We start from the raw sequence: 23,584 nt of genomic DNA, 5'->3' as shown, positions 1-23,584 counted from the left end.
GGTCGGCACATAGTGGGACTCTGTACTGGTGGCACCAGGGAGCTGGCGATGCAGTCTGGTGACACAGGCAGAGAGTGCATCCTTATGGGTGGGCTTGGAGGCAGCACCCAGGAAGTTTTCAAGATTGATGGAAATACCTGTCTTGACTGCGGGATGGCTATCCATCTATCCTTTATCTAATTCCTCACACGGTAGGTACCCTTTGAAGCTGGGCATTCAGGTTAGATCTGGCTGAGTGCTGTGTTCTGCTGGACCTCAGGAAGGTCTTGGTACAGAGGGCAGTTGAACCATGCCCGCCCCAAAGCCCTGAGCAGTGTTCAGATGCCAGTGATGTTCTCAACCAAAGGAGACGCTGCTGTCAGCACACATTCTGGAGGCCTCTGCCCCGTTGCTTGCCACCCACGTCTCTGGCAGGGGCACGCTGCTGCCCTAGCTGGCTAGACTGCCCCGAGGAGAAGTGTGAGCATGCAATTCCGGGAACAGTTATTTTGCATTTTATACACTGCACCCTGTTTGTTTTTAAAAATAATGCAGGCAAGGATGACGAAGGCTCCGCTTCTGGAGCTTAAAAGCCTTAATGCTTTGGGCTGAAACCGCACTAAATATAGAAAATATTATTAAGAAGCATTATTATTGCTCACAAACAACACATCTGCGCTCAAATTCTGAGCAGTAGCTTGGCTTCCGAGCAAAATCAGAGCCCACACAACGTGTGTCTGTTTGGCCCTGAGGGAGCGTCCCTGTGCCATTAAAATCCTGCAGCTTTGTTGAGACAAGGCTTTTGCCCATTGGACAATGCCCTCGGGGTTACTTAAAATGATAGCTACCATTTATTGAGCTTCGCTAAGTGGCCTGCCCCCTGCTAAGCATTTTGCATAAATTACATCATTTACCCTCTGAAGAACCCTGCTGAGGTGTCTATTTTAATTCGTATTCTACACAGGAAATGGAAGCTCACGGGGCAGCTAGAGAGTTTTCCTAAGGCCACTTCAGCCAGCTGGCAGATGAATGCAGCTTCGGATGGCCCTTTATTCTTGGATTCCTATTTTCAAGCCCAAAGCTCTAAGTCTGGGCTCCACAAAAGTGATCCACAGATCACTCAGGGAGGTTATCCAGCAAGTCCTCCAAGGGAAGCGGGGTGGTGGTGGCGGGCACTGAGGCATATTCATGAGGAAGTGACCACTGTGGACAGGTGAAGATCAGTGCCCTGGGGTCCCTTTGGGCAAGTTCACTGGTGACAGCAGAAGACTGTCGCCTGTGAGACAGCTGTCTGGGGTGGTGGTTCTTCCAGCACTCCTGGTCTTCACTGAACAGGGGAAGTCCTCAGGGAGGAGGGACACAGGGTTGGAGAAGGGTGGCCCTGGTGGGTTTGAGAACCACCCACTGAGATCCGGGGACTTGAAGGATAGGCCGGCCTGTTGCACCCACGGGATCTCCGATGCTCTGCAGTGAACCCTCAGTACCGTTCTCAGCCCCTTCCCCTCAGGGTTGTTAGACGTCTGAAAAGACCGAGACGGTTCACTCACTGCATCTCCAAACAGTTCAATGCAGCAACCACACACAAAATATGCATAAAAATTCAGAGCAGTATTGCTCACAATAGATACAGCCCTCAGGTGTGTCCCCCGATGAGTGGGGTCAAAATGTAGACCAGTCCACAAAAGGCCACGTCACTCATCCCTAAAAGGAATGGAAGCAGCTTCATGCCACATGTGTGGACCCCATGCTCACTGCAAGACATGCCCCCAAATGCCACAGTGGCGTATTTGAAACACTGGGAATAGGCAAATCTTTACATGGAATGCCGACTAGAGGCTGCCAGGGCCTGGGAAGGGAGGGGTGTAGAAATGGAGATTCCAGGTCCACAGGTGTGGGGCGTCTATCTGGGGCGATGGAAACATTTGGCGATAAACAAGTGGCAATGGATGCACAATGAAATACACGCAGACAAAACGGCTCCACTGCACGCTGAATTGTGGATGAAATAGCATGCAAATTATGCCTCGAGCAAACAGAAAAGCTGAATGCAAATTCCTGAGGGATCTCCCTCATCCTCTGTCTTCTAAGACAGGTAGGTAACGCACACTGAGCTGGCAGGATTGCTTCCTTTGGTCCACATGGGCCTGGCAGAATGCTTGCTTGGTCTGGCAGTGCCTGGGGTTCCACGGATGCTCCGCGGACACTCCAGAAACCTACTCAGCGGTTCTTTCTGGGGCTCTGAGGCCTCTGTGAGTTCACTCAGACACTAAGCACACAGTGTATGGGAGCAGGTGCAAGGTGAAGCTTCACTCCCACGGACACCAGTAGCACATGTGGCAAGGTACACATGGACACACATCTCCCTGGGTCTCCAGCCAAGGCCCCCGTCTACTTTCCACAAAGAAGGGGGCAGGTATGGGCCTGTGGACAGGCTGCCTGTCCCCAATGGGAATTCTGAGCACTATCTACCGCTGGTTACCTGTCACCTGTGCTCTGCCCTCTGTCCTTTGGAGACAGCGGTGGCAATAAAGCTGCTGTAAACAAGGTCCTGGACTCCCCTGGACTCTATCTTGGAGGCAGGGCATTCCAACGATATCCAGTGGAGCTGGCGGCATGTGCCGAGATAAAGGACTCCATGGGTCCTGCCTCAACCAGCTGGACACCAGGCTGGCAGAGTGGGACTACACAGGCCTGTCCTGGGCTCCAGGGGAATGCTGAGAAACGGAGGAGGCCATGAAGAACCCACAAAGCACTCTGCAGGGCCATCTCTGGTTCAGAAATTGAAGGTACCATCCCCAGGTTCAGTGTGACTCGATGGCCAACAGCTGCTGGGTCTTGAGAAAGCCACGGGCACACGGCTCTTCCAGGGGACACAGGGCCACCGCAGGACCCATCAGCTTGGGAAAGTCACACGTATTTTGCTTTGCATCTGGCTCTGGACAAGAAGTGAAGCAAGACTTTGGCCCCGCGTGACTACTGTGTGGTGGGTGTGGCGGCCACAGTGTTGGCCTTCACCTGAGGGCAGCTCAGACTAGCGGGGAACTGCTTTTCATGGGACCACAGAGTGGCCCTTTCTCTACGGGTCTGAGGTCTCAGGACTGACATGTGGCTACTATTCCGACATGCATGTCTCTCTCAGGCAGGCATGCTGTAACGGGCTGTCAACCGCAAGAGTAAATATATATATTGCCATTTAGAAACATCTGAGTCTGAGCTGCTTAATAAAATGAAATTGACTGACAATGGACGGTCTTTCAAAAGAATGGTCACCATCACCATAAAACAGACATATGAGAGCCTGTCCCACAGCTGCTGTAGCTAGTAACTTTATTTCCCTCATAAAAGGAGAAGCCATCTAGAAGCAGGTCTGTGCTCTGGGGCTAGGCAAAAGGATTTCCTCCCTTTCTCTCTTCTTCCTGCCTTCCTTTCTTATTTTTCAGGAGGTCTGTGTGGCCCAGCCTCGTCTTGAAATCTCATGCTCAGGCCATCTCCTTTCCAGCATCCTGAGCAGCTGGGTAAACACCAACTTCCATGTTCACAGAGGTTGCCACATCTGCCGAGAAGCCAGCCTGGCTTCCCTGGCTCAACCCAGCAGGGGCTGTTTATGGCTCTAAAGAAATCTCTGTGGCTCCTGTGGTCAAGACTGGCCCGTCCTTTCTTCTGAAGTCATGGTAGCTCTTGAGGACGCTCCTCTCTGGGCTGTCTCCTGGGTATTTAAGTACTGAACAGCAGAACTTGGCGTCTTTTTGCAAGGCACAATCCTGCAGGTCCGGGGGGGGGGGCATTCTCTGACACTTGGCAGAAAGGCCCCCTAGGAAGGGCAGGTAGGGGCTATGCTGCTGCTGGCCAGAGTCTGAACCAGAATTCCACTGCCTATCCTGAGTTCACACTGTGGTGAGTGTGGCTTGTCTGTTGAGGGGCAAATGGAGCTGCTGACAGGCCACAGCCCCAAGGCTGTCTGGCTGGATGAACTACTGGTCCTGGGCAAAGGCTGGGTCCAGGGTGGAGGTGTGGTGGGAGTCGATGGAGTAGAAGAATCAAGAATGCCTGAGAACCAGCTCCGAGGGTCTGCTGAGCTCCTTTTCTGCCCTTAGGCTTCAGCTGTCTCCGGGACACCAGCTTTGCCCTCCAAGAGAAAGTGGGATGTGGGTACATTGGGAAAGAATGGGTACCTATCATCCAGTGTCTGTCAGTGTGACCAGGAACATGACTGAGGGGAGGACACCAACCCATGAGGGAGGTGCTGATGCCTCTGTGGGGAGGGGACGGACAGTGCCTTTAGAGCCGGTACCTTCTTCCTGCAGAGTTCACATGGCACTCCCAGGCAGGTCTGGAGGGCAGAGCAGACCCAAATGTGGCCCCGATTTCCCCTGGTTGCTTCTGTCCAGGAGCAGAGTCCTGTCCTTTTGTGGAGCTGAAGTTTAGGCTCGGCCCCGCAGTTGGATTCTTGCTGCTGGCCACCCCCACCCTGCTGGCATTCTCGGGGAAGCCACACTCCTAGGCTGCTCACTCACTCAAGAATGCTCACGCTCATGGCGTACAGCAGGCGCTTTCTGGTTCTGTCTCCCCCTGGCCCGTTGGGAGCATGCATCTTTCTCGCTGTGTGTTCACTCTGACATCACGAAGCCAGGACAGGCCTCGGTCGGCTGCAGCACTGTCTATTTCTCAAAGTCCTTGGCCACTCTCACGACCCCAGATGTGGGAAGCGCTTCAGCAGCACTGGCCCAGATGCTCACATGTGCGTCTATCCCGGCCCTCCACAAACCCTCCAGGGAGCTCGGTTCTTACATCCCAGGGATTCCGCTTACACTCAGCTCTGACTTTTGTTAATGAGTCAGAACCTAACTCCCACCAGTCCTGGTTTGGCTCCAAAGTTACACAAACATTCCATTTTCTGAGTAAGTATCAGGATTGGCTTAGCACAAAAACCATTTATATTATTACAAACTAAAAGATCCTGAAAACTGATATTAAAAAAAAATTTTTTTTGTAGTGGTAGGAATTGAACCCAGGATCTCATGCATGCTGTCCACTAAACTACAACCTCTTATACACGCAAATCCATTTCTATAGCACTAAGAGGAAATAATGATAAAGTTACCAAACAATATTCAAAAGGCTTTCACCAGCAACTACGACCCTGAGAGACACTCCAGATAACCCAGCAAGTGCAGAAATTCTGCATGAAAGAGACCACAAACATGTTAGTAACATGTTAATTCTTCCCCAATTATTCAGCGTATTTAATAAAATTCTGAGTAGCCTTTTTTTTTTTTTTGTCAGTAATTGACAGATTTACTCCAAAAACGATTTCACAGTATAAACTCAGTGTCAATTTTGGAAAAGACAAAAGAAAAAAAGAGGGCTATGCCCATCTGTTTGCAAGACCTGCCAACAGCCCACAGTCACTGGCCTACGCTCACGGTCAGGACAGATGTGTGTGCTGATGGACCAGGAGGCTGGGTCCATGTAAAGACACACATGTGTAGCTGGCTGGATTTGCACAAAGGGACCACAGTGACTGCACAGAGCCATCTTCTCATTAATGGTACTGGAGCAAAGAAATCCCTATACGGAGAAAAACAAGCCTCAACTCCCTACTCGGCAGACTAGACTAAGCATCCCACTGCCTCGGGAGAGAAGGAAGTACCGTGCGGTGTAGTGGAAGAGTCAAGAGGACACGGTGTCCCACGGTCCCTCTCCTAACCCCCCAGTTAACAGCTGATCATGAGAAACACCAGACAGAGTCAGGCGAGCTGGCTCCTACTTGTAATCCTAGCACTTGGGAAGCTGAGGCTGGAGGATTGCCACGAGTTTGAGGCCAGCCTGATGCTCAGTAATGAGTTCCAGGCTAGCCTGGGCTATAGACACTCTGCCTCAAACAAACAAAAATAAAGAAATAAGTAAATAAACACACACACACACACACACACAGAGAGAGAGAGAGAGAGAGAGAGAGAGAGAGAGAGAGAGAGAGAGAGAGAGAGAGAGAGAGAGAGCGAGATCAGGTAGGGGTTACTAAACAGATGATTCACAGCCCTGCCATAGAAGTCTGAGAACTGGGAGACCCCAGTCCTCGATGCAGTGTGAGAGAGTGGTTAGATCCTGGCACAGCTAAAGGACACCAGGGGAAGCCATGCTGAAATCCATGCAGAGAATGGGGTTTAGTTAGTAATATAAAAGTAAAATATTTTTCTGCTCAGAGGAGGCCTGATTCATTTCTTATAATAAAAATATTTATGCTACAAGAAGTCAGAATCACATCTACTGTCCAGAGAACTGTATGACAGTTTATATGAGGAATGCCTCAAACACAAAATGTGCTAAAAACAACTGGTGCCCCCGTGACGTCACACCACAGACAAGAACGAGACTCTGACACACTGTCACACGTACCATTCGCTCTCTGTGGGCATTTCAAAATTCACCCTGTAGCACCAGTCTCCCCAAGACCTAAACTGAACTTCACAAAAGCAAGCCGACTTCAACTCCATCTCATGCATACACAAAGACCAACTCCAAATCTATCCCATGGGCTTGGATGCAGCTTGATGGCAGGATGCTTGCCTAGCATGCACAAGACCTGGGTTTCATACTCCGCTGCAGAAAAACAACAAAAACCAAGAAACCAAGCAAACAAAAACAAATTCCTATGGAACTAAATACACACTAAAACTATAAAACTTCTAGAAAAAAGTATATGAGCAAACTTCCCAGCCAGGAGGTAAAATCAGGGGCAGGGGGAAAAGCTAGATCCTGGTTCAATTCCCAGAACCCGCATAGTGGCTCACACTGTCTGTAACCCCAGTTCCAGGGGACTGATGCCCTCTTCTGGCTTCTGGGGGCACTGCATGCATGTGGTACACATACATGCACGCAGGTAAGACACCCATACACATTCACATTTAAAAAATAAAAATAAATAAAAATCTAAAAAAAAAAAAAAAAGACTTTTTCAAAATTTAAAGCTTTTATGTGGTACAACCCTGTGCACTCCAGCACTAGGGAAGTGAGGAAAACAAGTCTCTGAGTTCAAGGCCATGTGGACGACATAGTGAGACCCTGACTCAAAAGACCAAGATCCAGAAACATGGTTCAGTTGTGGGATGCTTGCTTAGCCTGTATGAGTCCCTGGGTTTCACTCTCAGCACCAAAAGTAACAACAACAAAATCAAATAAACCAAACAAGCCCATCTGATCCTTGAAATTCACCAATCAGGAGATGAAAAGGATGCTTTGGACAAAGGAAGCATTTAGCGTATTTCTTTTTTTTTTTTCTTTTCATTTAGTGTATTTCTGACAAAGGGTGTGTGTGTGTGATGGTGTGTGAACTGCCAAGCTGACAGAATCTAGGATCACCTGGGAGTTGGGTCTCTTGATTACATAAACAGAGGCGGAAAGACACATTTTAACTGTGGGCAGGACGGTTCCCTGGGCAGGACGGTTCCCTGGGCAGGAGATTCTGCACCCTGGAGAAATGGAGCCTGGCACTGGCAAGCATGCATTCATCACCCCCTCTGTTCCCAGCCATGGATATGATGTGACCAGCTACTTCAAGCTCCCGCTGCCTTGACATCCCTGCCATGACGGACTGTGTAACCTTGAACTCTGAGCTGAAAGAAACCCTTTCTCCTACAATCGCTTTTGTCAGAGTGGCTTATCGGGGCAACAGGAATAGATGTTAAGTGTGAATCTTCATTACATCGCATCAAAAAGGCTTCACAGCTCCGTAAGCGCAGGAGCAGCAACTAAGAGTTACCCAAGAACTGACCAGAGAGGAGTCGTAAGAGGAATATAAAACAGACACCTTGCTGGGCGGTGGTGGCGCACGCCTTTAATCCCAGCACTCAGGAGGCAGAGCCAGGCGGATCTCTGTGAGTTCGAGGCCAGCCTGGTCTACAGAGCGAGATCCAGGACAGGCACCAAAAACTACACAGAGAAACCCTGTCTCGAAAAACAAAACAAAACAAAACAAAACAAACAAACAAACAAACAAAAAACCCAGACACCTCAAAGACACTCATGGTCAGTACTCGTTAGGGAATCCGTCAACTAAAACCACGGCACACTCCACTTCCACAGCCATCGGGACGAGTGTATTGAGTACAAAATGCTGACAGTACAGAGTGATAAGAAGGGAGCCAGCGCGAGTAGGAACCGGAAGTCCAAGATGGCACAGCCACGTCAGGAAAGGGAAGCGGCAGGTTTTGAGGGAGCTAAACTTGTACTTCACCTCATGACCCCACGGTCTCACTCAAGCCCCACCCCCCTCCTCTTTCACTCACAGCAGCTTGATTCATAAAAAAATGACCCAAATGTCCATTCAGAAATGAAGATCATAGGGTGCAGGTCGCCCGTTAGCAACCAACAGGCCCGATGGTCAGTGCTCACGACACCAATGGGTCTCGGGAGCATCGGGCTGAGTCACCCCCTGGGCCATTTCTTCCTGTGTGAAACTCTGGAAGGGGGCTGGGGAGAGGGCTTGCTGTGAAGCCTGAGGACCCGAGTCCCATTCCCAGAACCCACACAAAGAGCTGGGCGTGACGGCACATGCATGCAATCCAGGGCTGAAGAGGCAGGGACAGGAGGGTCCCTGGGCTTCACTGGCCAGCCAGCCTAGCCTAGTCAGTAAGACCCAGGAGAATGGTAGACCTGTCTCAAGAAACAAGATGGAGCCGGGTGTTGGTGGCGCACACCTTTAAGCCCAGCACTCAGGAGGCAGAGGCAGGTGGATCTCTGTGAGTTCGAGGCCAGCCTGGTCTATAGAGCAAGATCCAGGACAGGCACCAAAACAACACAGAGAAACCCTGTCTTGAAAAAACCAAAATCAAACCAAACAAACAAACAAACAAAAAAAAAAACAAGATGGACGCTCCTGAGGAAGGACATGACAGGAGATTGATGTCTGGTTTCTCTAGGTATGCACATAACCACAAATAAGAAAGACTTGCATCCCTCCCCCTAACACTTCATCCAAACTGTGGGAAACACATCTATTGGATGGTCTCCAAAAGTAAGCCAGCTGCCGGCGGAGCCAAAGCGACATGAGAAGATGTTCATGGGAACCTCAATGTCATCGATGCTGACAGCAGTGTGCAGAGTCTTCAAAACACATCCAGGTGCACGCTTAAATGGGAGTGCTTTATTACGCCGAAATCCCACACAAATGGAAGTGGTTTTAAAAAATCCAAAAGGAAACAGGATTTTTACAAAATTCCATGCCTGGCTAAAGCACCTTGGGAAACCTGGTGGGCTGGAGGCCTGACTTGGCAGCTCACAGGAACGGAAGCGGGAGTGGGCCTGGGAACTGAGGTAGACTGAGGTGGAATGACACCCAGTATCTATCATGCTCTCTGGGTCAGGGTGGGAATCTCAGAACGGGGGGAACCTGGACAAGAACGTGAAGTTTCAGATTCTGCAGTGGGAGCAGCCTGCAGAATCAAACACTTAACCAACATGCATTCCATCACAGGGAAAGGCTGGAACCTTCTCTCTCTCTCTTTCTCTCTCTCTCTCTCTCTCTCTCTCTCTCTCTCTCTCTCTCTCTCTCTCTCTCTCTCTCTCTCATTACTTAAAATGTGGTAACAGGGCCTTACCAGAGAGCTGCTTGACGGCCACAGGTCTCACCTTGTAGGGAGTTCTGCAAGAGAAGAAAAGGGACGCAGTGAGTGGCTGCTGCCAGGAATAAGCCATCGTTGTGGTGCATAACAATTCAGCTTGGTGATTTGTTTTCTATTTCTGCTGTGGTGCTGGAGATGGAACATTCTAAGCTCGGGCTTGGCCACTGAATTACGCCCCAACACTCCTTCCCCCCAACCTGGCTGTTCTGACTTCTCTCAGATGCATCTAATTTTAAAACTTATATTGCAGCCGGGCAGTGATGGTGGCACATGCCTTTAATCCCAGCACCCGGGAGGCAGAGGCAGGCAGATCTCTGTGAGTTCAAAGCCAGCCTGGTCTACACAGCAAGATCCAGGACAGCCAGGGCTACAAAGAGAAACCCTGTCGGAAAAAAAAAAAAAAAACAACCCATATTGTTAAAAAAGCTCCTTTATAATGTTCATATTTGATTAATGAAGCAAACTTCTGTCATTGATATGAACCAAAGATACAGTATCAAGTGAGACCAAAGGACTCTGACATTCCTTGCCTAAACCTATCCCAAACCAGTGCAAACTGGCTCCCTCTCGTTTCTGCTGGAGCTCACAGGACTATACTGGAACCACTGACCCTGTCAGAAACATATCCCATTATTCAGCAGCCTGTTTGAAGTTGTGCAGAGGACCCTGGCTATCCAGAAGGCAGGGAAAGGCTCTCCACTGATGTAATGACCTCTAGCTTGGGCAGGAACAGGCTTCTGAGGCCAGTGGAAACCGGGTGAAGGTGGGCAAGGTCCAGTGCTAAGAGCCAACCTCAGGAGAGATTGGTTGATTGGTTGGTTTTTCTTTAACCCAGCAGTTTAGCAGAAGTTAGAACTTGCTAGCAAGAGCGCCAGAAGGCAAGAGACAGCCCTCAGAGGTGCTGCTAGCTGGCTGTGTGCTGGCAACACAGGTCAAAGTTAGGATGTCATGAGTCAAGATGAGTCATCGGAGTCCAGGGACCCTCAGACCTGCTGTTCTGAGAGCCCACTGTGGTAGGAGCTGGCAGTGAACAAGGCCAAAATGCTCCTGTTGTGGGCAATGATGTCCCATGTTCACGTGTGGGTTTCTGAAGGGACAGGTGTTCTGTGGCAGAAATGGTTACAGTGTCTGTCTTTAGGATGGGCGACCCATTCGTTATCCACAGTGTTTGGGTCTGAACGTAACCTACAAGCAAATGCCGCTGGCCAGAGATGAGGAGGGCCTGGACAGAGAGTGCAAGACACTCAGACCTCAGGCAGAGCTTCCTGGCTCCATTCCACAGCCTCTCGCTTAGCCTTGCCTCCTGGTTCTCAGATCCTCTCAGCTCAGTTCTGTAGAGCTAGTGACGTATCTTCTGGGACTGAATAAACTCTTGGCTCCATCTGAATTGAGTTACCGTTTCCTCACTCCCTTCCTCGATGCTGTTAATATAATGTAAATGACATAACCCCTTCCCCCTCGGAGCTGATAAATGGCCTTGGACTTCCATGGCCTGGCTGTTCTGCAGTCTAACTGACTGGGTACTGGCCTTCTTTTATGACGCTTGGGCAAGGCAGCAGCCTGGCGCCAGCTGGCCATCCAGAGGGCCTGTGTGCGGAGCGGAAGGATGGCTGTACAGCCCTCCTTGCTGGGGCCTGGGTTGCTTTACCAGCAGAAAGCTGCATGTCTCACAACTTGGCTAAAATCGGAAACCGAAGATGTGTTTGTGTTATGTCAGAAATGTGTGGTGTCAGTTCTGGGTCCCCTCCTCTCTCCATATGCTGTACCATATGCCCCCGTCTCCTCACACCAGCTAAGCATCTGTTCCCCTTCCCCGGCAAGAGAGTAAGGGCAGGGTCCGAGAGGCAGCGCCGGGAGCTGGACACTGCCAAACCTAGAACATTCCTTGGTCAGAGAAAGGAGCCAGATGGGAAAAGACCCTCTGAGGGCAAACCTGCAGCTCCATTTGGACAGATTCCAACACGTCTGTCCTCACTTATTGGTCCTGAGGAACAGGCCACTCACTCATCATGTCTTGCCAGCTCCAAATGAGAGCGGAAGCCGATTGGCCTTCCATCTTGCCACTGTGATTTGGGGTTTAAGACAGGTGCAGAAAAAAACAGCAAGAAAGCATGAGTGGTGAGAAATGGAGAACCCATTTGTCCAGGATGGAAGTGGCTGGTTAGAAACCTCTGAGACTTGGGGAGTCATGGAAAATCCATCCTATGAACAGGACACAGGAAGGCTCCAAATGTGTGGATGAGACCTGGCATCTTCAGCCCAATCCCTCCCACCAGTGGGCGGCTGAGACAGGAGGAAGGGACCATGTACAAGCTGAACAGCTGCATGGTCTTCAGAGGTGGGGAAAGTTAAAACATAGACACAGACAGCACATGTGGCCACCTGGAGTGGCGGGGAGGGGGTGGGACTGTGCTTGTGGGGCAGTTGGTGGGGGGTCACACAGACCAGAGAGTCTATCCTGTACCCTCTGAGATCAGAGGACAGAACGTTCTGGCACAAACCCACACCTAGGTCCAGAGCAGTTTCAACAGTTCCCCTCGGCAGGTGCGTCTCACCCCAGGCTACACTCTAGAACCCTTGCAGAGCTTTACAAAGATCTGGATCAATCATTCATAGAAGAGCCTGTGAGTCAACCAGGTCCCTTTAAAAGATGTTGCTAAAGCCAGGTGGTGGTGGCACATACCTTTAATCCCAGCACTAGGGAGGCAAAGGCAGGCGGACCTCTGTGAGTTCGAGGCCAGCCTGGTCTACATAGAGTTCCAGGACAGGTATCAAAACTACACAGAGAAACCCTGTCTCAAAAAACAAGCAAGCAAGCAAACAAACGAAAAGATGTTGAGTTTTAATGCACAGCAAGGGCTGAAAGCCACTGTTCAGCTGACCTGATCTCTACTGAGTCACCAGTGTGGGCGAGTGGACGCATGTCTTCAGGACAGACGGCAATGTCAAAGCACAAACAGGCATGCCTCTAGGTCAGGCACCCCCATGGAGACCAGGATGGGGAATTTCCAGACCACACATGTCATGATGCACATGGCGCCTTCAGCAACCACTGGAGACTCTGACAATCCCTTCCCAGCACACAGGCTCAGGTCAAGAGTCCGTTCTGGTGGAGGAGCAGGAAGAATCAAGGGGGAGACGGAAGCGCAGGAGAATGTGGAGGCCCTGGAGACAGCACACTTATACCTCGGCAAGTGTTGTTCACCACATCTATGCCTGCTACTTCCCCATCTCCATCCATCCATCCATCCATCCATCCATCCATCCATCCATCCATCCATCCATCCATCCACACAGGCACCACCCGGATACCTAACCCACAGCGTGTGGCCACCACCAGACCGAGGTCATTTAGGTCTAAGCCCACAAATGTATTGTTCACGTCCCTGCCTCACCCAGCCTTCTACATACCTCGCTCCATCTTCCACATCCACACCCCTGTAACCCCAATACAGCACCAGACACCTGTCCAACTCATGTATCTCCATCCCTCTCTGCATCTAAGAAGTGGTTTCCAGCATCGCACAATGCAATGTTTGTTCTGGACATTTGGGTGCACATGTGCGTGTGTGCGTGCGTGCGTGCGTGGGTGAGAGAGAGAGAGAGAGAGAGAGAGAGAGAGAGAGAGAGAGAGAGAGAGAGAGAGAGAGAGAGGTAGAAGTCGGAGGGCAACTTTGTGGAGTTGCTTCCATCCTCACACGGGTTCTGGGTTTGAACTCATGTCATTCGGCTTTGACTTAAACGCCTCCCCAGCTGGATCACCCCGCCAACCCCAGAAGATGCAATTTAACTTCTGTTTGGTTGAATCGCCCCATATGACATGGAGACTACTAGGGACCTTCTAGGCCACCTGGGCAAGTGGCATCACTGACTCAAAGGATCTGTCCCAGGTCCTCCCTGAGGGTACAGATAACTGGCTCAGCTATCCCACTCATTTCAAAGGTAGCCACTGGCCACCCTTGACCTTCTGTGCCTCAGCCTCCTTCGTCTTATGCACAGAATGTTCCAGCAAGGGCTTAAGTGGGGAGACAGGGTCCCCAGGAAGCCCTAGTTCTCCCAGAAGGATCCCTCAGGCTGGAGCTATGCTCCTGGCCTAATTCCCGTTCTTCAGCTTTCCTGTCTGCACACGGCCTCCTCATGGGGCCCCTCTGGAGAACGGAGCATGGTTTCCCAAGAAGGAAGGAGCGAACCAAGCCTCCTCCTCCTGCTTCCCATCTGCCTCTTCCCCTCTCCGCTGAAACTTCACACTTTTCAGCAGTAGTAAACAAAACCAAACTGCAAACTCCCTGGCACACGGCACGGAAGCATGCGACACCCCAGGAAGAGATGCTTACCGCTCTGAGTTCGCAGGCATGGTGGGGTCGATGGAGACCATGGCGTCATCCGTGGTCAGGAGGGAGATGGTGGTGTTCCTGCAAAACTCTCATGTCAGTACTGCCCCTCTATACACTTGCATATGGGCCTCCCATGGCAGAGCCCAGAGGAGCCAGGCTCTGAGAACTGGGGACCACGTGTCCTTGGCTAAGGGCGGGCAAGGGCGGCAGGCTGTTCCCCCACCCTCCCTTAGCAAATCAAGTGGAAAGGGTAAGTGTATTCATAGAGCCTGCCACGTTTTAAATAATTTAAAGTGGGAATTGGAGCAAGGCTAATTTATTGAGTTGGGAGATTAAGGAAGCTGCGGTGCCCCCAAAAACTAACATCGGTCTGAGACAGGAATCATTGTTTGCTTATCTTGCTGCTCTGGACCCCGGGAGAGAGTCCCCTGAGCTGGTCCCAATTTTTTTCCACAAGTGGACTTAAGTGGTCAAAACCAATTTCCTCCCCAGCTTCTCATCTTTGGAGCTTCTGATGAGCTGTGATCTTCAACTCATGTAAATGTAAATTCTTATTCTTATTGTATTTTTATTTGTATGTCTAAGGATAAGTGCATGCTTGTGTGGGTGCATGAGGTCAGAGGTCAACCTCTATGGCATTCCTTGGGTACCATCCACCTTGAATTTTGAGACAGGTTCTCTCTCTTACTGGGACTAGGGCTTGCAATTCAGCTAGCCTAGCTGTCTAGTGAACTCCCTAGATCCATCATCCCCGCCTCCTTAGGACTGGGATTACAAGTGTGTGCCACCACACCTGGCTTTTTATGTGAGTGTTTGGGATTGAATCGAACTCAGGTCCTCACACTTGTACAGCAAGGACTTGACCCATGGAGCCAGCTCCCCGGGGGTCTGTGAATCCTTCAGATCAGCACAATTAAAAATGAGGCCCCAATCTCACAGTGTAGTCAAGGTAGATGTGTACACTGCCTATGTTTTATAGTTCTTAATACATGCTCCCTAAAGCTGTCGGTCTGGTGGCTGCTTTCACTCCACTGGGTCATCTGCTGTCGCCTCTAAATTGTCACCTTTATCACATCGGTCCTTTTCCTCGCTGGCTTGTGAAAAGCTTTTATCAGCTTTCCATCCCTTCCACCTCCATTGACCCTGACCCCAACTTTAAAGTGATCTGCACCCGAAGCCACACCCAATCAACCTTTCTTTTCTCTTATTTACTTCTTTTGTGGTCTCTGAGACAGGGTCTCACTGTGTAGTGAGGGCTGACCTTTAACTCACAATCCTCCTGCCTCAGCCTCCCAAATACTGGCATCACAGGCACATACCACCATGCCTGGCCTTTGGTCACCCTTTCTAATGGGAAATTAGGTGTTACGATGAGCCAAGTATGCCTTAACCAAAATGCTCAGGACCAGAAGTATATGGGATTTTTTTTTTTTTCCAGATCTTAGGCTACCTGAAGATATGGGATGAGATATTACGGGAGCGGACCCACGCCTAAACACGCAATCCATGCCTTTCACGGAGTGCTTTGATTGACATATCACACTAGGTCGAGTAAGGCATTCTCCACTTTTGGTGTCGGGTCAGTGCTAAAACTGTTTCAGGTTTTGGAGCACTTGGGGTTTGGGAACTATCGAGGCTCGGCCTGTAATTAGACAATTCCTGTGCTAGTACGGACTGGATTTAGGAAAGACACTGTGGGGGGAGTCTGAGGATTCTGTAGGACAGGCAACTGCTTTTAACTCATCTCTTGAAGTCAGTCACGTGTCGAGGGCTGCTGAGGACAGCATCCCGAGAGCAAAGGCGCTTACATGAGTTATTTGAGGCCATGGAAGGAAAAACCCACCTCTCACGAGGGGGCTCTGCTGCGTTCAACCCAGCGGCTGGACGCTGCTGCTGGGGAGGTGGGACCGAGCTTCCCATGGGGTTTGTCTCAGTGGTTTCAGGGAAATCACAGTACTGACCCCCACTTGCCGCCTCACCCTTCTCCGGTCCATTTCGAAGATAACACAGTTCTCATCACAGGGCACACGGGGGGGGGGGGGGGGGGGGACACTCACCGAGGCAGGCCGGTGGCGATACAGAACAGGTCCATGATGTCGCTGGAGTTGCAGTACTTGCTGAAAACCACCTGCAGAACACAGAAGGCAGGCTTGGGAGTCGGCTCAGTGAGGAATGTGCCTCCTGTCTAAGTAAGCATCAGGACCCGAGTTCAGTCCCTAGCACACATGTACATAGCCAATGTTGTCACATGCTTCAGATGCCAACACCAGGATGGCAGAGACAGGAGGATCCCTAGGGCTCACTGGTTATCCAGCTTAACCCATGAGGTGAGCGCCAGGCCAGTGAGAGACGCTACCTCAAAAAACAAGATTTGCATGACTACTGAGGAGTATCATCTAAGGCTGACCTCTGGTTTCCCACACACACGTGCACACATGTGCATCTACAAATGCATGAACACACATGTGCAAAAAAAAATGCATTTACACAAAAAAGCACAAATCACCCAGGCAGTGAGGTAGCAGAGTGGCATTTGGTTTCCATGGAGATGCTGGGTTTCATATACTACTTCCTTGCTGTTTAGAACCGATGCTTACTTTTCAAAACTGTGGGCTCTAGGATGTCACATGGGCATCTTTTCATTTGATCAGTGTGTATGGAATGTGGGAAAGCTTCATTCCTCTGTGAGGCAAAAATAAATCACTCTCCTGCTTCTCCACGCCTGCAGTGACCATGGCTGTGTGGGGCACAAAACTGAGGATGGAGTTTCAGGGTCTCACAGCATGGCTCATCTTCAGTCACCTCACAGAGCTGTGATGGGAAAAGCAAATTTAAGTTCATTGATTTAAAAAAGAAAAAAAAAAGATGGCCTTTTAGTCTTTGGGGGGGATGAGGATCTGGGGCTGAATGACTAGGTCACAGGGGGTTCAAAGGACAAGAAAACAGCTGTGCACCACTGGTGTGTCACAGAAAAATACAAAATGCATGTGCTGTGACTCTGCAGGCCACCCAACATCCAGCCCTGGCCCCGTGGGACAGAGAGATCTTGTCTTGCGTGGGCATGGTCAGTACCAGAGCCCTGGCGTGAGTGGGTTTCAGCTCTTCTTCACTGGTAATCACCCTCCCATCGTGGCCAATAACTCCAACTTTATCATAGCTTTCTTTCTGCCCTCCTTCTCTCCTTCCCTTCCTCTCCTCTCCTGGGGTTCGAACCTAGGGCCTTGCCTATCAGAGGAGAGTGGTTTTACCACTGAGCTACAGCCCTAGCCCCTTTGTGAGACAATGTTCCACTGTGTGGCCCAGAATTGAAATCCCGGGTCTCCAGCTCTGGACTGCTGGGGTCCCAGGCACCCCTAACCCCACTTCCACTCAATAGACGCTTCCCTTGGATGCTTCTTCCAGCCTCACCGCAGTAAATGCCCTTCGGTTCTCTGCCCTGAATGTGGGGGAGGACCAGGGCTGATAAGAAGGCTGTTACTTTTTGATGCCCTGGCACAGTCCTTCTTAGCTAAGTTCCTTCTTGCTCTACTTAGAAACGGTGAAATACAGCAAACAGATGACTCTCTCCCACGCACTTGGCCTTCCCGTGACTTAGGCCATTTCCTGCATGCCGCCCCGGCCAGCAATGATACAAAAACTCCATTTGTTCACGCCTCGCCGATTCCACCCTTTGTATCAGTATCAGGGGTGACAGTTGTTAGCTGTGACCCGCATCATCCATTGGCGCTGTCCCTGTGTCTCAGCTCCCTCCTGAGGATGCCCTTCCAGCTCATCTCTGGTCACACCCTGATTCTTGCAGCAGCTTCCTCCCTGGCTCAGTTCCTATCTATATCACACCCCTACATGGTGCCATTTCTTTGCAGAGTCCCTGTTAGTTCCTGTCACCCACAGGAGAGATCCAACTCTTTGCTAGGCAGGTAAGGTCCTAGGGCTTGTCCCCTCCCAGCCTGTGTCCTGGTCTCATGGACACCCCTCTCCTAGCTCCCCTGCTCTCTCTTCATCCTGCTATTGACACACAGTAGCAGCATCCTCGGTCCCTGCTGCCAGCAGAATGCACCCTTACCCAGTACCAGCCTTGTTTCTACCATGACCTCTTCTGGTATGGGCCTCTGAGCCATGCTTGATACTGCAAATTTTCCGGCACAGCCAACCTGGGGTCCCAAGTCAGCCTGGGGTTCTAGCCATTTACCCATCAAGGTCTTTCTTACAGCTCACTCTGCCTGTTCAGTTTGGTTTTTGAGGTCTCACACTCATTATGAGCTGGAAGTGGGAGGAGGGAGGCATGAAGGCTCTTCCTTTGATAGATCTATTGGGAGAATTCTAAAAAGGGCCGGAGGGAGGGTAAGAGGGTTTTCAAAGTGTGTCTGCAGTCAGAGACGCAGTGGTCCCTGGGTCATCTCAGGAACACCACGCAGAGGATCCAGGTGGGGCAGGAGGACTTTGCTTTTCCTAGGTTCAGAGGGGCTCCTGGGGGTGGGGAAGGCTACAAGATGTGGGATATGGTGCTATCGGCCAGCTGTCCCTCCAGCTCCCCATCTCCTCTGCGTCAACACGGAGGGTACCATGTGTCTGGGAGGGGCTGCTCCAGTCCCCCCAGAACCCACAGAGCGGATCCTAAAGTTGCATCCTCTCTGTAGCCAAGAGCCACCGATGCTAGGCCTCTAAAGGCCCATGTGGTGTCCAGTGGAGGCTCTCTGCCCTCCTAGTTCCTGCTTCTATACGTCGGGGAAAAAAACTCCCTGACTTCTTTTGTTCTTATTTCGCGCTTATTTAGTTGTGTATACACATGCATGCCATGGTCGCAAGTCAAGCCCCTTTACCTGATGAGCCATTTGTGCCTCCATTTTAAGTTCTGTAGAATGGGCCCACAAAGGCAGCAGTTGTCACCCAGTGATGGCTTGGCCCTGAGGGACACTCCTTGAGGTTCCACTGTCAAAGTTTTGTGATTCTGAAGAAGTTCAGAGGCCACAGTGAAGGACCGCACCAAAATACAGACCCAAGAGTTGAGTCCAGACAGGCCTCCATGCCCGCCTCCACAGGCTGGGGCCGCTGATCAGGATGCCCAGGACTCCTGTTCACTGAGAAACAGCATGGCTACCGAGCACGCCCATCAGTATTCGCCGCCGCCGAGGACAGCGTGAGCCCTAAGGATGTTTCACTTGCTCACCAAGAAGCCCTTTCATTTCTTCTTAAGCCTTTTAACAAACAGGCAGGGTTTTTTGCTTTTTTTTTTTTTTTTTTAACTGAAATGAACCATTTTAAAATAATATCTGGTTTTTCCTGCCATCTCCGCCTCCTCCCCAGATTCAGGAAGTTGTATTAAATAGTTTTTCCTTTCCATGGCAACAGGGTTATCTGCAGAGGTTCCGCCAGAGCAGTGGGCGATGCTCAAAGAGCCGGGGCTACCATTATGGGGTCAAAGCTTTGAATTTCCTCTGGGGGTGGGGAGTAGCCTGCTTCTTGGGGTCACAGCCGTCCCAGGGAAAAGAAACACCGTGGTTTCTGGCAGACCAAGAGGCTTGCACTGTCCTGGCGTTTTTGAGAAGAGGGGTGTTCACCCAGATTTATAAGGACTGTTGATGAAATGTGAATGCTTGGGCTTTCAAAGATAGGACAGCAAAAAAAAAAAAAAACCGAGGCTTTTCAAATCTGAAGGGAAAGGTCTCAAGCAGAGATAGTGGCCTATGCCTGTAAACCCAGCCTTTGAGAGGCTGAGGCATGAGGATCATGAATTTCAGACCAACCTGGGCTACACAGTAAGTCGGAGGCTTGCCTGGGCTATGTGAGACCTGGCCTCAAAAGAAAAAAAAAAAAAAAGGAAAGGTAGATGTTTTATTAATTTATCGATACTCATAGGAGATCTGCATTTCCCTGGATGGAGATGGAAGAGAGGGGGTTGTGTGGTGGAAGAAGGTGGGGGAGAGAGGCTGAAAGGGAAGGATGAGGGGGCTGCAACCAGGATGTAAAAGAAATAGATGAATAATAATAGTAATAATAATAATTTTTTTTTAAAAAAAAGGAAGGGTAAGCCTTCCAACCAATCAAAATGAAGACCCAGTGGCACCTGACACCCTGCTGCTCCTGTGCAGACAGCTGAGCCAGAGCTAGGATGGTACCTTTGTTCTGGGGCCCGGAACCACCTCCTGACTGCCTTTCTGACAAATGGCCTAGGGAGGCTGTATAGAGACTTGAAATGGGCAGAAAAGATTCCTTGGGGTGCCTCCAGCAGAAAGCACTTGTGAACCCACATTCCTCCACTCTGTGGCTATGTAAGCCTTTTTGAGGTCTCTTTTGAACTGGCTGCAGCATTAATTGAGCAAAAACCTTTTGACACAGTGACATCTCATGAGAAGGAGAGTCAGGGTTCTTCGTTGCTAATTAGTCTCCAGCAGAGCCAACGCCAGGAGAGTCTAAGTGGGAAGCGGCAAGAAGCTAGTGGACAGGGTCTGGGATGGCTGGAGTCAGGAAACACCCTGCTAGGACCAACTGTCACTGGCTGCCCTGTGTGGCCATGAGACCCTCAGGCAGCCTCATCGGGAAGGGCACAGGGCTGTCTGTCTACATGGCGAATAATGTTGGAGATCCTTTGTCCATTACCCAGGAACAGACAGTACAAGAAAGAAGTTGAAATTTCAACAAGATGCCAAGGCAGGCAGATTCACAGGATTTTACTCTGCCATCCAGCGTTCCTCATAAGCAAGCATGGAAAATTGCCCCCAAGTCTTTCATGTGGCTTGATTGGCAGCACTGTGGTATTAAAACACCGACCAGAGGAACACATGAGAAGGGAGAATGCTTCTCTTCCCTGGGCATTGGTCCTTCTCTTTCTCAGCTGAGACCTGTGAATGTCACAGAGCAGCTTCGCCTGGGAGCCCGTCCCCCATCCTGTCTTCATACCGCCCACAGAAAAGAATACCGACACTTGCCAAGAGTCAGCGGAAGCCAAGCACAACCCAAAGAAACAGAGGCACCCAGACACGTGTGAGCTCCCATGGGCCCAGCCAGGGTTGAGGTTTCATCTTAGGCTACCCGACCATGAGGGTACACCCTGGCAACTATTGACCCTGGTTACTTAGTCTATATTCAAATCAGCCCCGCTTCGGACCTTGATATAGTCACAGGGCTGGATCTAGGGACTGAACTTTCCGCCTTTCTCTGCACTAGAGTCTCTTATCCCCTTTAAGCAAGACTGTAGCCACAGGAGCCTCAGCTTACCATTCTGTAAATGGGCCAATAACACCAGAGCACCATTGGCCTCTCAGGGGGTAGTGAGTAACAGCAGAGGAAACCATCGGAAAGGAACCACCGAAGCATGGCTGGCTGAACACCAAGTTGAGTATCATACCATGTTGGTCACCCATGAGACTCACGGCCCTATCAAGATGTTGACTCAAGTCATCAGGGGGCTCTGAGTTACCAAATGCAACCAGAGCGTCTTCCAGCCACAAGTGTGCAGCACCAGCTGTATTTCAGTGAGACTACAGTGCGCACCCTGAAGGATTTCCAGGACTGGGGTAAAAATAAAAAGGGATGCAGCTCCTCTGTGCCCACAGCTTCCTGGGGTGCGGGGGAAGCGGGAGAGCTGCCCTTGACCTGGCAAACTATCATTCAAGGATAGAAAAGGTTGCCTATGGTGGAGCACCCATGGCTTTGAATAGATGTCCTGGCCCAGCTCTGCGATTCTGGGGCTAGATGGTCTTTGTCAGGGGTGTGGGAACACGAGGTTGGGGGCAGGGCGGGGAGCAGGACTCTGGCTAATTGGTAATCGATGGCCCCTGTCAGCTTGGTTGGGCAGAGATTTTCTGATAAACATCCTGCTGTACCCCTTCTTCCCAAAACTTCGAGGAGTAAGATTTAGGGTGTCACCATAGCCAGCCTGAAAGCTCCAAGGCACAGAGTTCCTCCAGCAAGCACTCGCCAGACATGCTCCCTAGAGCCCAAGACAGGCGGTCTTGGCACCCACTGACCCTGTCCCGTCATCACTCGATGGAGCTGAGCCAGGGGTCCCCATCGCCTCACCCAAGTTTCCCTAAGAGAGCTGGAGCTTGTAGCGAGAGATGGTGAATTCGGCGGGAGCACAGGACCACCAAAGGGATGCACCAGGCTTGGTATACAGAGGGCTGTGGGGTGCTGTGGGGGGAGGGGCTGGAGACAGGAGGGTTAGAAGCTTCTGATGGGGTGTCCTCACAACTGCCATACGCCCACCCAAGGTCTCCACAGAGCTCAGCCCTCCCTGAGAGGACAAAGGACGGCTGCTGTTTGGTACCTGCAAGCATGGTAGCTGGTACCCCAGAAGGGACAAGTCAGGAGACTGAGGGTCAGTGAGAGGGGCCTCACCAGGCCCAAGTGGCTTCTGGGCCACAGAAAGGGCAAGGTGACTTCTGAAGCTGGAAAGGCTCTGTCTAAAGTGTCACAATGATTGGGGTTTCCCTGTTCCCTGAACGTCCCGCTCTGAGGTGAAGGAAGGAGGTAAGAGGGGTCTCTCAGGTTCTTGGTTCAAATCCCACATTGCGCTGTCTGTACAAGTCAGGAGAGCATTTTAGAGTGCCAAGCCCGATCCCCAGAGGACCAGCTGCCCCATGGGACCTGGAGGAGCAATGCTGATCCTGGCTGCATGTGGTGCTGGTACCTGCCTATCTTCTAAAAAACCAAAGCCCAGAATGAAAGGGCTTCCGGGTACCCAGGAAGGGCATCTCATTAGGGCCTTCCGCCCCATTAACTTAACGCAGTGTGAATTTCAGTACAAAGCAGGGTTTGGAGGGGTACAGAGGAAGAAGAGGCAAGAGAGTGGTGAGCGCCGGGAGGTTCTGGAGTGGTTTGTCTCCTAAGTGGGAAATAGGACCGATGCCATGCAGCCGCAGCAGCTGCCTGGTGTGGGTGCTGGGCAGTGGCTGCCCTCCCCCAGCACAGTGGGGGCCTGGGCTGGAGGGTTCTTTCAGCCGCCATGGGAAGAGGTAGCTTATGCTGGTGTCCATACCCCATTCAGGGCTGGGCTGTCTTCTAACTTGGCCTCTGAGGTCATGAATGACCCTGTCCCTGCCGCTCACCTCTGTGGTACTGCAACGTTAAGCCTGAAGATTCGTTTGGAGGCTGGAAGGGGCTGATCCAGCGAGGTTACTATTACCATCCTGCGGCTAAGCAGCATGCCACACCAGGGGGACTGGTGGACTCAACAGGCCCGGGTTCCAAGGATTGGAGGTCAGGCTCCGACTCTGACCCTCCCAGCCCTCACCTCACTGGAAGTGCTTCCAGACCCCACTCTCAACCCTCGCCTGTGTCCTGGTCCAAAGCACCTATGATCAGATTCAGTGTTCTGCCCATGGTGATCAGGCTGGAGGTAAAGCCTTGTTCTAGGGTGTGTGCCAGGGAGGAGCTGGCTGGCAGTACGTGTGTGCTGTACCATTTTGCCCTGGCTCAGTTTGGCTTTCTGGAGCATGCATGTAAAGATACATCTTCTTCCACACACACTAAAAATTCACATATGTGAAAACACTTTTTAAAAAGTTTTATGAAGCGCTGGTTTTAATTCCCTGCCTCACCCTCAATTTTTGGTCTTGCTATGTAAGCTCTAGTTGGCCCGGAAATCACTATGCAGCCCGAACCGGCCCTTTTAACCTGACTGTCTGACCAGTAAGTGCTGGACAGAGATCT

General features: G+C 50.9%; 1 protein-coding gene across 2 annotated transcripts in view; it reads right to left on the bottom strand.

Annotated features, from left to right (window-relative positions):
* Pde9a (phosphodiesterase 9A) overlaps positions 1 to 23,584 on the bottom strand; it is a 95,594-nt gene that overhangs the window by 49,587 nt on the left and 22,423 nt on the right. For both annotated transcript variants that reach the window (XM_076558478.1, XM_076558479.1), the window contains exons 2-4: positions 15,991 to 16,061; positions 13,934 to 14,011; positions 9,576 to 9,619 (exon numbers count right to left, since the gene is read on the bottom strand). In XM_076558478.1, coding sequence (XP_076414593.1) covers positions 9,576 to 9,619; positions 13,934 to 14,011; positions 15,991 to 16,061 — 193 coding nt within the window. The remainder of the gene's footprint in view (positions 1 to 9,575; positions 9,620 to 13,933; positions 14,012 to 15,990; positions 16,062 to 23,584) is intronic.

The sequence above is a fragment of the Peromyscus maniculatus genome, chromosome 21 (assembly GCF_049852395.1).
Source record: "Peromyscus maniculatus bairdii isolate BWxNUB_F1_BW_parent chromosome 21, HU_Pman_BW_mat_3.1, whole genome shotgun sequence".
Classification (NCBI taxonomy): domain Eukaryota; kingdom Metazoa; phylum Chordata; class Mammalia; order Rodentia; family Cricetidae; genus Peromyscus; species Peromyscus maniculatus.
The sequence above is the reverse complement of the archived record's forward strand: the minus strand, read 5'-3'. Positions and strand labels throughout refer to the sequence as shown.